General features: G+C 37.5%; 2 protein-coding genes across 3 annotated transcripts in view; one reads left to right on the forward strand and one right to left on the reverse strand.

Annotated features, from left to right (window-relative positions):
* The first annotated feature begins 2,601 nt into the window (after positions 1 to 2,601).
* Positions 2,602 to 5,655, forward strand: abitram (actin binding transcription modulator). Its single transcript, XM_015043262.1, has 6 exons — positions 2,602 to 2,817; positions 2,898 to 2,949; positions 4,133 to 4,262; positions 4,358 to 4,434; positions 4,512 to 4,581; positions 4,716 to 5,655. The coding sequence occupies exons 1-6, from the start codon at positions 2,736 to 2,738 to the stop codon at positions 4,845 to 4,847; spliced, it is 543 nt and encodes a 180-aa protein (XP_014898748.1). The 5' UTR covers positions 2,602 to 2,735; the 3' UTR covers positions 4,848 to 5,655.
* An 873-nt stretch (positions 5,656 to 6,528) lies between these two features.
* ctnnal1 (catenin (cadherin-associated protein), alpha-like 1) overlaps positions 6,529 to 12,150 on the reverse strand; it is a 61,575-nt gene continuing 55,953 nt past the window's right edge. For both annotated transcript variants that reach the window (XM_015043242.1, XM_015043252.1), the window contains exons 14-19: positions 11,760 to 11,914; positions 10,898 to 10,946; positions 10,323 to 10,379; positions 8,810 to 8,929; positions 7,981 to 8,064; positions 6,529 to 7,067 (exon numbers count right to left, since the gene is read on the reverse strand). In XM_015043242.1, the coding sequence (XP_014898728.1) occupies positions 6,897 to 7,067; positions 7,981 to 8,064; positions 8,810 to 8,929; positions 10,323 to 10,379; positions 10,898 to 10,946; positions 11,760 to 11,914 (636 nt within the window). In that variant the 3' untranslated portion in view covers positions 6,529 to 6,896. The remainder of the gene's footprint in view (positions 7,068 to 7,980; positions 8,065 to 8,809; positions 8,930 to 10,322; positions 10,380 to 10,897; positions 10,947 to 11,759; positions 11,915 to 12,150) is intronic.

Below are 12,150 nucleotides of genomic sequence, written 5' to 3' on the forward strand. Positions count from 1 at the left end.
TGGGGGGGTGGCGGTTGTTGGGGCGGGGGGGGTGGGGGGAGGGGGGGGGGGGGGGGGGGGCTGCTCTGTCCACTAACCTTATCTATACTGTCATAAGAATGAAATGTTTTAGTTTTTTATCAGCTCCTACAGATGAAACACACATGTCTGTCAAACTGATTAGAATCATGAGCTGTTCTATGTTATAGCAGAGTGAACCAACAGGAGCTGAGCAGCGCACGATTCAACACAAGGTTTTAGAAATAATGAAGCTTCAGTTCCGAGATTTAACTGGACAACGTGTAAAAAATTAATTTGACACTGACAGCTCCTGTGGCAATCTAAGGGGGAAAAAAAGCGTAAAAGTTGTGAGACAGAAGTATTTTTAGGAAGACTGCTTATGACTTAAAGCCCACAGACCTCAATGACCTGAAACACTGTTATAAAAAGAGTGTGTGACATTCATCAAGTCATGGGAAGAGCACTACAGATGGTTAAAGTCGTTTTTTTTCTTTTCTTTTTGCATGAGCACAAGCATTTACTCTCCTTCAGGTGTGTTTAATCTGCTTCTCAAAAGTCTATCTCACTTGGTTACAATACAAAATTAGAACATATTACTGTCTTAATTCTTACTTAGTTTTATATGATGTTGTTGTGTCTTTCATACAACAACCAGAAAAATACCAGCTACACCAGAACCGCAGAGACCAATTCACAGAAAGAAGCTGGAAGGCATCCATGCGAGGAGACGGACTGCTGGAGCCAAGCAGACGGACGGCAGACTGCAGAGGATTTGCAGTAACTGACGTGGAGCTACGTGTGAATCCTGAGCACACATTCATATTCACTGAAGCCCGTGCAGCTGGAGGCACTCTGCACATCTGTGTCATGGCCAGTGGATCCTAGAGGCCAAATCTCAAAATGTGGAGAAGAAGAAGAAGATATTTTTGCTCAAACAAATAAAAAATAAGGAGTTGAATGTGAGGAGAAAGTAAATACTCTCAAGAGCTTTTGCGAATGTCATCAAGCATTACAGAATACCTAATGACATCTCACATTTATTATGTACTCTGACAGCAAGTGTTGGGGGAGCTATGAAGTTTTGCAGTGCACATTCAATAAGCCTCTTAAACTACTTTGATTGTGGTTGCGTTTATTGTTTGTGACTGTCTTTCACATCATCGGCTCAGATCAGACTCTGTTTACGTCCGCTTCATTGTGGAAAGTTTTTTGCACAGGTCGCAGATGGAGGAGTAATGGAAAAACTAATCGGGATCAACTAGGACAGAAAAAGTCTCATAGATTTAGAAGTGGTGAGTGGGTACACGGAAAACTCATTGTGTGGAGCAAGCATCTGCCAAATAGCTCCTGGACTTGATTTCTCTCAATTATGCTACAGAGATGAAGTCATTACCATGTAATTTACCTCATGCTACTGGTAGCAGTGTCCACAGAGGGAAGGTAATGGAACATATAATACCAGATATGCTTGGCAGTTCATTTGCCTGGATCCCTCAGGAGCTGTATTTGTAAGATCCAAAGGAAAAGAAAACATTCCATAGTTTCTGCACACATCATCCATCCAAGACTTCTGCATTGCATAATACACTGATTGGCAAACCTGACGTAGACTCAGTGTGGCATATGTGAGAAGCATTAGAGCTAGGTTGAAAGAAATACTTCAAATTGTGGAAAATGAACGGATGTCCTAAGCTGTCCTGATGAGATGATATAAGTTCTAACCTTTTCTTGACTGGCGTATAAACCAAAATGCACCTGATTCCGTAAAATGTCTCGCGAGCATTAAGCTTTCGGGGGATCTTATGTAAACAGCAGGGGCTGTGTATTCTGTTGTCAGAAATATTCTGCCATCTAGTGGCCAGTCTATGTGGACACATTGTGAGGGATGTTTGTCAAATCGAATCAAATGTTATAGCATTTTTAATGAATTAGTAATTTCCTTTTTAAAATTTATACTGACTTATCTGTTAAAGTTTTATTTTTCAAATACATATAAATTCAATAAACAAACTCATAATTGTGGTGACGTGGATGACTTAAAATAACAAACTATGCAATTTAAATATATGTATGTATTAAATAATAATAATAATAATAATAATAATAATAATAATAATAATAATAATAATATTTTTTTATTATTATTTTTATGAAGTAAGGTTTTTATGTAGACATGTAGCAAAAATTCAAGGGACAACATTTATCTATGGTGTGACCCATCGATAAATTATTTTAATATAATAATACAAAAAGAGTAATACTTATTTTTCCTGGTTACTTACTGGAAATTACGGCGTCTTGTAGAATGTATTTCGCAATAGCGATGAATACTTGGAGTATAAGAAATGACCAAGTAATTATGAACGTCCTTAAAAGTACCCTGAACTCATAACAGCGGTCAGCGGAACCATTCGCGCTTTTATTGATAGATAGATAGATTTTATTACAGACTCAAAGTCCAAATTACAATAAATAAATAAATAAATAAATAAATAAATAAATAAATAAATAAATAAAACTAACATTACTGAATAATGTTTCGTTCGTCTCATCGTATCTGGCGGAACCTATACTATGATTTCCTTTCCCAAGACTCCGGAAACATTTAAAAGGCGGACAACGCTGGTGTCACGCCGTTACATTTCCGTTAAGCTAAGCACATCTGAAGCAAATGTGTTCGCGTTTATTTTTTAAAATTTATTTAATTGTTTAAGGTTGTTGATTGAATTGTCTTGATGGACTGCGTGGAGCAGAGTAACGCAGACGCAGAAGCGCCTTCTGTTATCGACCGATATTTCACACGGTGGTACAGAGCAGGTAACAATATTAATATTACTTAACAAAAAGCAAAATGTTCTTGTTTTTCTGTTTTTATATACTCGCTTTATGTTTTGTAGATATGAAGGGCAAATCGTGTGAAGATCATTGCATCTTACAACATTCAAACAGGTAATTCATTATTGCAATAATCGCCTATTTGAATTACAATATCTGGACTTTAGTTTATGATCAATTATGAGCTCATAACATAACAAGACCTTGAAAATAACTGAATTTGATGATGAAGGCTCACGTTTGCAGTGATTTGTAAAAGTATTCCTCGTTTTGCCACCTTACAAACAAACATCAGTGTATTTTTCTCCCAAATGATGATTATTATTATTTTTAACTCAACAAAAATCTGAAAACGGTTGTGTGACTTTGGTCCTCTTTATAATTACAGACAGTATAGTATGCTGAGTTTATGCTCAGGATAAATGTCGATCTTTTGTGAAAGCCCTCAAAGATTTGTTTGAATATCCTGCATTTTTGAAGACCAAGAAGCACAATACACCAGCCAGTGATAAACTTATGAAGTTTAAAGCAAACTTGGGTTATAAAAGAATATCCCAAGCTTTGGGTATCTTGTGCAGGATTGTTTTAATATGAATAAGAAGATGGTGTGACCCAACTGCAAACCCGTTAAGACATGTTTGTCCACTTGAACTTTGAGGCTGGGCAAGAGCAGCATTAATCAGACAAGCAGCTGAGAGGCCTATGGAGATCCACACTTGAAGTGGGAGAATCTGTGGACAGGACAGTTATGAGTTGTGTGCTCCACAAACTGGTCTTTTTGAGAGATTAGTAAAAAGAAAGCTACACTTGAAAGAAAACCATTGGAAGGGCAGCTTGCAGTTTGGCACAAGCCATGCAAACTCATGGAAGAACATAATTATTCAAATGATATTAAAGCTGATCTTGCCAAAAGCTATGTGTGGTGGAAATCTGAGCACTGCAGCCTGAACACAACAAAGTGTATTCATATGTTTAAGTTTCTGGCAGTATTAAAAGTCCTGTCCTAGTTCAATTTGAAATTTTGTTCCCAATACTGTTGTCTAAAAATTCCCTTATTTTGTTGTCCTTACTTTTTTCCTTCCTTTTTTTTCTTACCTCCTTGTCCTGACTAATTTTGTTCTATATGTCCTTCACTTCTTTCTCTCCTTGTGCGTTTCCTTTAATAATTTAATTCTAAATTACATGTGAGCCCAGATTTTACTTATAAGTACTCCTCAGTCCATAACACTGTAAAAAAATAAAAGCCTACCTATAAAGAAATTGCAAGGTGTGTCAAAATATGATTTTCCTATTGCAGGTTGTGCGTTGTGACCTTAGCAGAAACGCATCCGATACTTCAGGATGGACGCACAATCAAAAGCATCAATTACCAGATCAGTAACGGCTGCAGTCGCTTGAATAATAAAGTGTCCGGGAAGTCCAAACGGGTAAAGTCATGAAGCTTCAGATGTTTTTGGTAGATGTGTATAGGAACTGTTTTTAAACCCAAATTCCTGGTATGTTTTTCCCCCTCTTTCCACAGGGGGCGCAGTTCCTTACAGATTTTGCACCTTTGTGCAGGATAATGTGCTCAGATGACAAGGAGTACACAATCTACAGGTGAGATTTTGATTTTTTTCCCCCTCTTGTGAACGTATTGGTATTTGACTCTTTGCAGTGTTTTGTTATTGTTTCAGTTGCATAAGGGGGCGTCTTCTGGAGGTCAATGAGAACATTTTAGAAACCCCAAATCTCTTGCTAGAAAAGGTAAATGTACATTTTATTAGAGCTATCGCAGGTTAAATCTGTAAACTAATAACTCTTAAAGTATAAGCCTTTTTTTTCTCACTTTATGAAACAAAGTGCTTGAAAATGTATTTTCTCTTATCAACTCTGACCAGCCGTCTACTGAAGGATATATTGCCGTCATCCTTCCAAAGTTTGAGGAAAGCAAGAGCATAACTGAAAACCTCCTGACAAGAGAAGAGTTTGAGTCTGTCGTTTCCAAACGCAGTTTGTCACAACCCCCCTGATGGATCATTGAAGACCAACCTGTTCCGAGAGAATGTTTCTTTGGTTTTCTTCTCTCACTTTCTCTCTCCAGGTTGGTTCAAAACAAAGACCGAGAAAGTTGACTGACTCTCCTGAAAGACACTTTTATGCAACAGAAGCAAAGTGCCTTCAGTTTATCATGTTACTTAGACTCTGGGATGTTTTCAACTTAAAAGTGCTTTAAATGTGACTAATTTCTTATGTTATTTGAGTAATATAAGAGAAAGCAAGAAAGTCTTCTGTGAAATGCTGCAAATAATTTGCAGGTGATTTCTGTTGTACATAAAAAAAAAATCAAACAAATGTATGAAAAATATTTTTTTTATTTATTTTCTCACCATTTTATCAGCCTAACAAAAAAAATAGATGGTTCAAAACTATTTTTTTTAAATCTGTGGTGGCATTATAATGTCCAGAATATCTAGTTGCTCTCATAAAAGATACACAATTTCCCTAAAGCTTACTATATATTGTAGATTTGAGTCATTATCTCCTGCTCTCACAGTACCAAAGTGGTTGTTGCCTTCAGATAAACAACTGCTTTAAGTACCACACTATATATTTAAACGTCTCATAAACTATAATACATATTGGCCTGTTTGGCAGCTTCACACTGATAGTCTTCATAACAAGTACACTTGAAGGTTCTATTTGATTCGATGCCCGTCCACAACTCTTAAGTCCGACAGGACGATTTGGTTTCACTTGACACACTTTAAAATAAAATCCTGATTCCTCAGCAGCTTAAATGACCAACTCTAGCTTTTTCTTGTCACTTAAAGGAAAAAATATATATATATATCTCCGCTAATGGTTTTCAATCATTTGGCATGAATCTGATTTTTTTCTACTAACTTGTCACATGGGGAATGTTCTATAGTAAATGCTATGGCAAATATTTTTTTTTTTTTTTTTTTGTGATCTGCTTGGAAGTTACATTATGGCAGTTACACGTTACCACCATGCTTGTGCAACACAGTTACAGTACACCAAAGAACAAAGGGGGGTCGGGACACACAGGCACGTTGAGACAACAGATGTGTGGCTGAACTATGACTCCTAACAAACAGGGTTCCAACGCAGCCTGGGGACGTTTTCAGTTTGACCTTAGTATATTTTTGAGGTCTGGATAAGTGTGGAAAATTGTTGGATATTCCAGTTTTACTTTTCCATGCAAGGTATTTTCAGTCCCAAAATTCTTAAAGATGCATGGATTTAACTTTAAGTTAAATGTATCTTTTGAAAAGACTCTATCACACTTTATTTTATCGTTTAAGCATTTTGGTTTTTCACTTAATGACTGAATGCACACTCAAAATTCAAACAGGGGCCAATATTTTTACTTTTTTTTTTTTTGTCCAAACAAATTCAATTGGAACGGGATATGTGGTTCTTAAAGTTAGTGGGATTATAATGCCAGACAAAGGAAAAACTGCAGCTTTTGGTACCAAAGCACACAAACTGTGCTTTAAATAATCTGCTTTTAGTCTGACACTTTGACAAATCCAGGAGTTAAAGATTTTGAAGTAGACTTTGTGTAATATAATCCAAATTGTCCCTAAACCACACAGAAAACTGGTGGCCTATTTCATGATTTTGTGAAATTTAAAAGACCACATTTTTGTTCTGTTCATTTATAGAATGCTAGGGGAAAAAAATTACAACTGAAAATGTATGAAATTCGTATAAGAATGTTGATGAACCCTGAAAATCAAAATTGAGTCAAAAATCATTTCTCATTTGAAGGCTGATTGTTGACTAGTGGTTCATGCCAAGTAGCTAAAGAGCTTCCGTTTGCATTTCTTTCTTGGCACACCTTCAGCGTTATCCCCTACGTGTCAAATTCAGTCTGGCCTAAATACAAGCACTAACACATCTTTGCCTCGTAGTTCCAAGTCCAGGCTGCAGTGGTCGGAGGGGATGATGGGATAATTTCACAGAGGTAAGGTTGGCTATGTGGTGCTCTGACAACAACAGTGGGGGGGAAAAAAAAAAAAAAAAAAAAAAAAAAACGGAGACATTCTCCAGGATTATTTGCTCTCCAGGAGGTTGAGGCCGGCCAGGTGCTGTTCCAGGGATTTGACTCCAAAGCCGTTTGTGTTTTTGCCGCTTAGAGCCGCCTCCTCTTTGACAGGCGTGGACGCGTCTGGTCGTTCTCCCCAGTCCTGCAGGGAACTGAGGCTCGTCCTCTCCGACTTGTACTGCAGATTCAAGGGGATGAATAAGTAATTAGACGCAAAGAAAAATTTGTCGGTTTTCAGACTCATTTAATTGGTGAAGAGCTAAGATAAACTCGCGTTGCTTGGGGTTAGGATTTGCAGTATATGAAGCTAATTTCTACTAAATCCATCAAACCAAACAAATGTTGAATATGCTCTTGCATCAAACTGAGGCCTAAAATTGGCTTGTTTAATATAACCTTTCTTTGTATCTGTTATTTTAGATCATTTCTGACAAAAGATTAGAGTAAAAAAAATATTTAATTAGCAGGTTCAACGAATCCATTTAGTGAGTCACAGACTCAAATTAACCAGAATGACAGAGATGACAATTATTATAAAAAGCCTTTTAAATGCTAATGCATATAAAAGGCTTTTAGTCTCAAAACTGCTTCATGTAAAAAGTTTTTTTAATCATAGGAAAAAATAGCATAATATTTCCAGATTGTGCACAGAACATCTATTTTTTTTTTTATCTCCAACAATAGTGTGTGAGGATTTTGTTTGTAATATAACAAGTAACCTGCCAGAGTATTAATAAATACTATTAAAGAATACAATAATGAAACCCTGCTAAGGTTTCATTGAATATTATTTTGATGGTAAGATTTCAATAAGGATTTGTCTGGTAATGGGAATTGGTCATGTTTCAACTTGACCGTCCATCTTTTTTTTTCTAATATGTAAATGCAGCTATTTTGTTTCTTACAAAAGGACTAATTTCCTTCTGACAAAAAAATAAATAAATAAAAAATACATTCGCACTAAGATGAGTAAATCCGAGCTCTTAAAAGTATAACACCATTTTCTACAAATGAAAGATGGGGACGTTGTTAAAATCCACCATTATATAAAAAAAGCGCACTTTTACCTCAAGGCAGCATGTGGATGTTACCTTTTTATTTAGCTTATTACTAATGGGAAGGAGGGAGAGGACCACAGTCATGATGTTTCTGGTTGTCTGAATGGACGAGTCCACCTGCAGACAAAGAAAAGAAAACATCAAGTCCTTTAACAAGACGTGTCTGTTAAGGTTGAAAGTATTCAGTTGAACTTTCTTCTTGTTCCTGACCATATAAGGACAGAATTTATGCATTAAAATACAGCATATGCCAAGAACACAACCCTCAAATAACCCTCTGCATTGAAAATTATGAGTAAACAACCAATATAATCTCGGAACTAAATTGAAATTCTGCATATTTTTGACACAATTTGGATCCACTTAATATTACAAATAAGTCAGTGAATAAATATATATGCGACAGTTGACATCAAATAAGGAATATGTAAATTAACTACATAAATACAGTCATTTATAATTATCTAAATGTCTCCAAAAATCGTTAAAATGGATATTTAATCAAATATGGAGCCCGTATTTTATTGCACAATAAAATATGTAACAATATAAATAATTTTGTCTTGTGTTGCTGCACACTGAAAATTCATTTGATATCCAAGTTTTAAAAATCAAAGCGAGGCTAACCACTGCACAGGTCAACCAATCAGATGACGGAGTCTTATTTTACAAGCCAGTTGATAAATTAAAACCTTTTAGCCATCAAGATAACAACAGTGTCCTCATGGACCCGGTCGGTGACTTCTGTCTAAAACTGGTGTAAAATTGATGCTGTAGAAATTTCAATAGCAATGCTGTAATGCTGCATATTTCCTGAAAATAAACAATAAAATCAAAACCCTAACAGGTGTAGTATGGCTACCTTCTGGAAGGTGGCAGTCTTGCCCTGTACGGGAGTTTTGGCCCCCATCTGCAGCTGTTGGCACAACACCACCAGTTTCTCCGTCTCTGTGATCACCACAGACTTTTCCTCATCAACCAGCTGGAACAGCGAGAATGAGACAAAAGCAGTGGAAGGGAGAGAGGGAGGGAGAGAGAGAGAGAGAGAGAGAGTCAGAGGTGTCTTTCAGAACTGCAGAGATTTTCTATCTACAGGAAGTCAGGGTGAATGTGTGGATTTACAGTGCTCTTTCTAGACAAAACAGGGAAAGATTAAAATGACTCAGAAAATCAGAATTGGCAGCCCTAATCCATCAGCAACAGTGATGAACTGCCTTATTCTGTTAAGGCAACTGGGTTAATCCCCAGATCTACTTCACTTACTTGACTGCAGTGACTTTTTTTTTTTTTTTTTACTGACAAAAGCACACAGCAGCTTGGTTTGATAGGGAGCCATCAGAATGTAGACGCTTCGTCGGTAACACTTTGCCCCTTGATTATGACTTTGTTGAGAGTCAAGCACACGGCACCCCTCCTCCTCACATCCACACACGTGCACAGACACGCACACCCCGCATGTGCTGCGGTGACAAATGACGGTCGTTAAAGCCTGTCAAAAAAGAGCCATTTAAATGAACTCGGAGGACGTGGGGAAGGAGTCGGTCGAGGGCGAGAGGAAGGAAGCCACAGAGGCTGTGTTTGTTGTGGGATCTCTGCTCTCGGGAGGGAAAGAGGTGTGTGACAGCCTTAATTTCCTGCTCTTGTAGTGTGATTTATAAGGCAGACCCAATAAGCAAGCAACGCCAGGCTGGGTGACGTGGCTGCGTGAAGGAGTGAGGGGTTAGAAGCTGCTCTCGGTGTATTTGAGTTGGACTAGTCTACTAAAGTGTCTTGGAACATGGCGGTAAAATAAGATGTTTGAAATATTAACGTTTTGTCCGCTTTAGGTTGAAATCGACCCTTGTGGGCACTCCAGCTTCACACCATTTAATAGAGACAGTGTGTTGTTGACCCTGCATTCAATGGCCAGTAACAATCCAGTTTGTATTTTTTTTTTTTTTTTTTTTTAAAAAAAAATACCCTTTAAAAAAAACAACACACTTGGCTTTCGTGTCATAACATATATATACTGATTAATTGATAATATTACTAATTTAAAGTTACTGGGTTGATGAAAAGACCTGTTTCAAATGCTGTAAGAGTCATGCTAATGCTAAGTTTTAGATTAATACATTATGTGGATCTAATCTGAGCTTTGGAGCGTTTGACTCCAGGATTATCGGGCTTGGTGCCTGAAAACTGGTGGAGGGAATGTCAATCAATGTAATTCTTGTGAAGTACGTTGAAGATGTTGGGTATTATAGAAACGGTACTTAAAGAAACGTAACACTAATCCCAACTCAGGCACAATGTCGCTCACAATGACATTCGTATGAAGAAAAACCAATCGCTTTTACTGTTGGTGCATCATTTGCACTATGAGCCAAAATATTTACCTGAGAGGAAAAGGTACGTAGGGATGAACAAAGCTGAAGTCCCTCTTCCGACAGAACCTTAAAAATAAGTTGAAACTTGCATAAACAAGAAAAATTTCATCTTTTATCAACTTTGCTTGTCAACAAACAGCAACAAAGAAGCGAAATCGAAACATCTTGAAAAACTTTTTTTTTTCTTAGTTCTTCTTTTCTGCATGCCTTCCTTTTTCTTCTCATTTCTTTTTCTCTTTTATCTCTTTTCATCCCAAACCGAATTAATCTTGAGTGATATATGGTGCTGTGATTTCACAGATGACTTTATGTTACTGGCACTGATCTAAACTCAATATGATACACTCCTGCACCGAGCTGCATCGCCTTCCCAGCAACATTAATACGTTTTTTGACAACTGCTGTCCAGATCTGAAAAGGGCTTAATGAATGAATAGATGTGTGCGTTTGCTGACCTATTGATCTTCCTCCTCGGTGTGGTAGAGTAACGCATGCATTTATCTGCAACTTCAATAAATTGAAGGTGGAAAAAGAGAAGACGGGGAGGGGAGCCGGGGGAAGTCGGAGGATGTGGATGTTATTACCTCAGCTTGATGAAAAAGATCCAGAGTTGTCTTCAACAGCCCCTCCCCTCTGCGGTTTCATTAATAAAAATAATAACATGGATTAGAAAGACGGACAAGGACAAACTACGTTCAGCGCCACGAATAAAAAGTGTAAACAAATCACTATAATCCTAATATTGTGTCACCGTTTCCCGATCCTCAAAATGTGCTTTGTAAATATTGATGGCTTGGGGATTGGGAATCTCATTAACACTAAGCCTCAGAGGAGATTCATGTGGCTGCTTAGATTGTTTTTTTGTTTGTTTGTTTGTTGTTTTTTTTACAATATATAATTTGGAAATGATTGAACCAGTTCAGCCAACTCCAGATGCAGCACCGTTCTAATTCATCTGAACCTCTTGTAAAAAATGTGTCAAGAGCTGTAGAATAAATTAAATCTAGCAGAAAATTTAAATTCTGGCTTAGTAACACTACACATTTTCTATAGATAAAACAATACCATGTCAAGAAGTCATCAGATTTCAATAAGCGAAATCTAAAGCTACGGTTTCCCATCTGTTTTGGGTGTTTTGAAACGTGTCATTTGTCGAACGTTAAAGTCTTTAAAGTACGTGCATCACTTTTGATGCGCCTGTGTTGTAAAACGTTCTGCGGATCAGCCGAATGGAAATCGCAGCGTCCCTTTGCTTCATGACTGGGTACATCACACACAGGGCTCTGAAGAACTCTAATAAGGATGGAGTTTTTCTAAAGCTCAATGCTGTTTCAATGCACTGCTTCTTCAAAACATTGTCTTTTAGGGATTCTTATGCATATTTTGTAGTAGTCCCAACAAATTTGGGGACGGCTGTGTACACTGTGCAAGAGTGCCGTTCGGTACCTTGTGAACAGGTACATGTTGTACGCCATGCTGGCGAGGCTCTGGCTCTGCCGCACTATGTCGTGTTCCTGCTCCTCCCATTTCTCCACCTCCGAGTCCACATCTGACGAGAGCAGACGGAGCTCCAGTCCCAGCTTGGCCATGCTCGTCTGCTCCTGCACCCACAGAGATACATACGCACGGCGCAACAGAGGTGGTTTAGGAAATGCAAATGAGTGTTTTCACTTGTAGATAGCCTGCAATAAACTTCCTGCTGCTACTTTTGGTAAAAAAAATAAAAATAAAATGCAGCCTAGCAAAATGGCTGCATTTTCTGAAAAAAAAAAAAAAAAAAAAAAAAAAAAAAAAAAAATAATTTGTTTATTTATTATTTATTTTCTTTTTCAAAAAA

Source organism: Poecilia latipinna, unplaced genomic scaffold, assembly GCF_001443285.1.
Source record: "Poecilia latipinna isolate Pla-1442-1.1 unplaced genomic scaffold, P_latipinna-1.0 Scaffold35, whole genome shotgun sequence".
NCBI lineage: Eukaryota > Metazoa > Chordata > Actinopteri > Cyprinodontiformes > Poeciliidae > Poecilia > Poecilia latipinna.

Bases quoted from the DNA above. Each gene is read 5' to 3' on its own strand.
- abitram (XM_015043262.1), top strand. From the start codon at position 2,736: ATGGACTGCGTGGAGCAGAGTAACGCAGACGCAGAAGCGCCTTCTGTT. The intron at 2,950-4,132 runs GTAATTCATTAT...TTCCTATTGCAG, and splicing joins ATCTTACAACATTCAAACAG to GTTGTGCGTTGTGACCTTAG. The intron at 4,435-4,511 runs GTGAGATTTTGA...TTATTGTTTCAG, and splicing joins AAGGAGTACACAATCTACAG to TTGCATAAGGGGGCGTCTTC.